The following is a 5462-nucleotide window of genomic DNA, read 5'->3' as shown; positions in this document are numbered from 1 at the left end:
TTGATTTCAGAAGTAGGTCAATTTGTAATTCATAGGTATGATTCGTGAAAAATATAAGCCACATAGACACACCAAATCCTTGTTACTAATGGCTTTACCAAATAGTAGTTAAATAAACAAAAGAAGCTTAACTAAATTATAAAATAAAATTCAAAACCAATAATTTTATTGAAGTCAAAACGTCATGAACACATATTGTGAGCTCATTCGTTAAACACAGGTAATCCTTAAATGTATGGTTTGAATATTATAAACTATAAAGAGGTAGACAGAGTGGGGAAAGGCATACAATTCAAGACACTTGTGTTGTGTCTAATGTCATACCAAATATAAGCATCTTTTTTGTATCTCATAGAGAAATATCTTATACACTTTTTCAAGTTGTTAAAACCCGATGTTAAGATTTGTATTTTTTAACTTTGTTATGAATGTTCAATATGTGCTCAGTTCAATAAGGAAATAAAATTGATGATTTATTTAAACACTTCTTTCATCCTCAAGTAAAAGCTTGATTCTTTTCTTGTATTGTTTATACTATTCGTAGAATTACATGCAATGGAAGTAAAGTTATACTCTCTTTTTTGTCCAAGAATTTTCCCTCTTCTACTTGATTCTTTTTTCTCTTTCTGAAGTTATACTTCTTATTCTAAGTGCTTTCCGTCAATAGCTGGAAGCTCTTTCTTTTTTTTTTGTGAGTAAAACTTTTTATCTCAGATCCATAATAGAATTTGCAATGTGCCTTTCTTCTTACTTTGATTGATTTATACTTTAGTTAGCCATACTCTACAAGGCAGAGCAGATTCCCTAACTGTAGTCTGTAGATCCCTTGCAACATAAAGTGACTTGTCATTGGATTAACATTTTATAATTACCGTTACTCTTGGCCCTTTCAGCACAAACAGAAACACCAAATTCTCAAAACTGCATTGCATTCCTTTCTCTGCTCTTTCATCTCACCCCCCAAAATCATGGCCGAATCTCTCCTCTTCAGTGTCGCAGAATCACTCATTGGGAAGCTTGCTTCTCGTGCTGTTGAAGAAGCTTCTCGGGTGTTCGGTGCATACGACGATCTGCGAGAGCTCAAAGAAACTGTGTCATTAATCAAAGCTGTGCTGTTGGATGCAGAGCAAAAGCAGCGGCAGAACAACAACGAGTTGTGTGTGTGGCTGAGACAAATTAAGCGTGTTTTCTCTGATGCCGAAGACATAATTGATGATTTTGAATGTGAAGCGTTACGTAAGCATGTGGTCAACACTTACGGTAGCTGCACAAGGAAGGTACGCCGGTTCTTCTCAACATGTAATCCTCTTGTTTATCGTCTTAGAATGGCACATCAGATTAAAGATGTTAAAAAGAGGTTAGACAAAGTTGCTGCTGATAGGAATAAGCTTGGCCTTCAAACCATTGAGAATGATACACGTGTTGTGCATAGGAGGGAAATGACTCATTCCCATGTTGCTGCTTCCCATGTGATAGGAAGGGAACATGATAAAGAAAATATTATAAAGCTTTTGTTGCAAGATGGTACTGAAGATAGAAGTCTTTCTGTTATTCCCATTGTGGGAATTGGTGGCTTGGGAAAGACTACACTTGCACAATCAGTGTTCAATGATAAGAGTATAGATGAGTCTTTTCCATTGAAGATGTGGGTATGTGTCTCTGAAAATTTTGAACTTGAGGATATGCTTCGTAAAATCCTCAAGTCTGCTACGGATAATAGTACTTCTGCTCCTACCCTTACTCACCAAGAGAGCTTTAAAAGCTATGATATGGATCAACTCCAACGTCATCTAAGAAATAAACTTGCTGGTAAAAAGTTCTTGCTTGTCTTGGATGACGTATGGAACGAGGATCGTGTTGAATGGATTAAGTTGAAGAATTTACTAGAAGGAGGTGCTGAAGGAAGTAAAATCTTGGTAACTACACGTAGCCACTCAATTGCTACCATGATGGGCACTAATTCATTTTATCGTTTACAAGGTCTTTCTCCAGAAGACTCGTTATCTCTATTTGTCAAATGGGCTTTCAAAGAAGAAGGAGAAGAGAGAAGATATCCTGAATTGTTGCAGATTGGGAAAGAAATTGTGAAAAAATGCGGTGGGCTTCCGTTGGCATTGAGAACATTAGGGAGTTCATTATTCTTAAAGGTTGATAAACAAGAGTGGGAGTGTGTTAGAGACAATGACATTTGGAATTTACCTCAAAAACAAGGTGACATCCTGCCTGCTATAAAATTAAGTTATGATCAACTGCCTTCATATTTAAAACCATGTTTTGCTTGCTTCTCCTTTTCCCCGAAGGACTTTGCTTTCAATAATTTAATTGTTACACGGCTTTGGCTGGCACTTGGGTTTCTTCCATCACCAAACAAAAACAAAACATCGGAAGATGTTTGCATTGAACTTTTGTGTGAGCTACAATCAAGATCTTTTCTTCAAGATTTTAGTGACTATGGTACTGCTTGCAGTTTTAAATTACACGATTTGGTGCATGATCTTGCGATGTATGTTGCAAAGGATGAGTTCCAACTCATAAATTCAAGCAGTCCGGATATATCTGAGAATGTCCGGCATATGATATTCATAAAAAATGATTTGCTTGGTCAAACTTCAATTCCAAGAGGTCTGAGATGCATAATTTTTCCTGAGGGAGCCAACAATGAAGCTTTCTTGAATACGTTGGTGTCCAGGTGCAAATACTTGCGGTTATTGGAAATATGTAAGTCTAAATATGAGAGTTTGCCCAGCTCCATTGGTAAGTTGAAACATTTAAGATCTCTTTCTCTTGAAAACAATGATAAACTTGTGAGGCTCCCTAGTTCAGTGTGCGAGCTCCAACATCTGCAAGCTTTGTCCCTCGGAGGATGCACAAAGTTACAAACATTGCCCAAAGGAATAGGAAAAATGATCAGCCTTCGACTTCTGGGTTTAAGCACAAAGCAGTCTGATTTTCCAGACAAAGACATTGCCAAATTGACTTCTCTAGAAATATTAGTATTGAGTCATTGTCACAATTTGGAGTCATTGTTCGAAGGGGTGCAACTTCCTAAGCTTAAATGGTTAACTATTTATTTCTGTGGGAGTCTAAAGTCTTTGCCACTTCATGCTACTCCAAATCTTGAGACTTTAGTTATTGAGAAGTGCAATAAGTTGGAACTGTCGAAGGGCCCTGACAGCCAAATCCTTGAGTTGAAGTTAAAGCTTGTAAGTCTTGATAATTTGCCACAACTGGTGACTTTGCCACAATGGCTGCGAAGATCTGCCAGCACGTTACGTTCCTTACAGATTGAGGACTGTGACAATCTAAAGGAGCTTCCCGAGTGGCTATCGACTCTGATTTTTCTGAAAAGACTTTTCATATACAAATGTCCAGAGTTGCTTTCACTCCCTGATGACATGCATGGTTTCATCAACCTTGAAGAATTAGATATTCAAGATTGTCCGGAATTATGCAGAAGATACCGGCCAGAAGTCGGACGTGATTGGCCCAAAATATCACACATCAAAAATGTCTTAATTGGTGAACTATCATCAGCGGAAGAGGAATTTTGAACAATGCAGTCAAAAGTTGAAGGTATCACTTTTCACTTATTATAGATTTCTGCTTTAGACGATTTTGTTTTTTCTATCCAGAGGAAATGATTTTCTTATTTTACATATTATACTACTTAAATTAAATGTTGTTGTTACCCTTATTGTATTTGTTAATGCTTTTTGTCTTGACATGTTTACACTTTTGGCTTATTTAATTTGTTTTTACTACTTGTGGAATCACAAGGAATGGAAGTAAAGTTAGACTTTTTAGTACCATAGCTTCCCCCTCTTCTCTTTGGTTCTTCTTTTTGACATGAAATGGAAGTTAAGACTTTCTAATCCAAAATTTTTCCCTCAATTTCTGGAAACCCTCTCGATTTTGTTAGATTTTTCATTCCTATCTCGATCTATAACAGAATTCGCAATGCGTTCTTCTTCTTCCTTGAATTTCTGCTTTAGTTTGCCAACAAACATCAATAGCAGAGCAGATTCACTGTATGTGTTTGTGTTTTCTTACAGTTTGTACTTAAATAATGTTGGCCCCCATTCAGTTAGCGATGGCTTATTTTGATTGGAAGATTATATTATAATGTTTCTTTTATAGTTAAAACTGAAACTGCTTGATGCATGAAGAGCTTTTAATTAACATTTTGTTCACCTGCGCTATGTGTCAGATTTTCCTAAATGGACTAATCTTCTGTGACTGGTCACAAGAAAGTGAAGACACCACTGTCGAGTAAAGGATACATATTGAGCTCAGCAACTGCAATTACAACGGCTATCTGATGGGCTGAGATAATTAGTGATGGGCCTAAGATAATTAGTAGTTATTAGGGAGTTATTCTAAAATATTTTCAAATAATAGGATAAATGGAAGGGAGTGTGGGAGTGTGTGGTATGTATGTATTTTGTGAAATGGGAATTGGGAATTAGGAAAAGATCTCTAGGGATCTGTTGAGGCCTAAGTTTTTGGCTTTGAGGGTGAGTTGAGACCTTTGATTTATATTTCTGCATTCTCATTTAATTATTGTCTTGTATTTCTATTACTGTTTGAGTCTGTATTCAAAGTGTTGTAACTCTATTTCTTGTTGTTATCAGTGTTGTAAAGGAGCTTGTCTCCTCCAAACAATTGCTTTTATAGAAGTATGTCAGTGGTTTGTGGTCATTTTTTTGGGTTTCATCAATTTGAGCTTACCTCCTCCGAACAATTGCATTTATAGAAATATGTTAGTGGTTTGTGGTAATTTTTCTGACTTTCATCAATTTGGTATCAGTGGTACAACACTCTAAATACAGACAAACAGTAACAGAGCTACAAGACAGTAATTAAATGACAATACAAAAAATATAAACCAAAGGTCTCAACTCACCCCTCAAAGCCAAAACCTAGGCCTCAAGAGATCCCTAGAGATCCTTTTCTAATTCCCAATTCCCATTTCACAAAATACATGCATACTACACACTCCCACACTCCCTTTCATATATCTTATTATTTGAGAATATTTTAGAATAACTCCCTAATAACTACTAATTATCTTATGCCCATCACTAATTATCTCATCCCATCACTATCTAATTCATATTGTGTAGTAGTAAACTTGTTTTCACCATTATGTCCAAATTTACTTGCTTATTGTGTGGGGAATTATATACTGCTGTTATTTCTTGCTGGCAATGCAGAGGACTCAGAATTATGTTTTTGTATGATACAATCTTTATTATGTTGTTCTCTTCATTACATATTAAGTTTGATATTAATTTTTGAATATACTTTAATGCTACTTATTTCAGACTTTCAGCTTCTACACAACCCTTGCTTCCTCGAAATCTTAATGTTTGATAAATAGCATGTCAAGTCGTTAATAAGACGTTCAACCCTTATACTGGGAAATCATACTTTAAAATTCATAAATATGAATATAAAGTGTA

At 35.8% G+C, this 5462-nt stretch overlaps 1 protein-coding gene across 1 annotated transcript; it reads left to right on the top strand.

Moving 5' to 3' along the window:
• The first annotated feature begins 968 nt into the window (after positions 1-968).
• LOC133286071 (disease resistance protein RGA2-like) lies at positions 969-3551 on the top strand. The gene has a single exon (XM_061483416.1). The coding sequence runs from the start codon at positions 969-971 to the stop codon at positions 3549-3551; it is 2583 nt and encodes an 860-aa protein (XP_061339400.1).
• Positions 3552-5462: the final 1911 nt, after the last annotated feature.

This window comes from Gastrolobium bilobum, unplaced genomic scaffold (genome assembly GCF_033153095.1).
Source record: "Gastrolobium bilobum isolate Gb01-03AN ecotype WA unplaced genomic scaffold, APGP_CSIRO_Gbil_v1 utg4726, whole genome shotgun sequence".
Taxonomy (NCBI): Eukaryota; Viridiplantae; Streptophyta; class Magnoliopsida; order Fabales; family Fabaceae; genus Gastrolobium; species Gastrolobium bilobum.
This window is presented reverse-complemented; position numbering and strand designations above follow the sequence as displayed.

Excerpts from the sequence above, each read along its gene's own strand:
- LOC133286071 (XM_061483416.1), top strand. The coding sequence starts at position 969 with ATGGCCGAATCTCTCCTCTTCAGTGTCGCAGAATCACTCATTGGGAAG.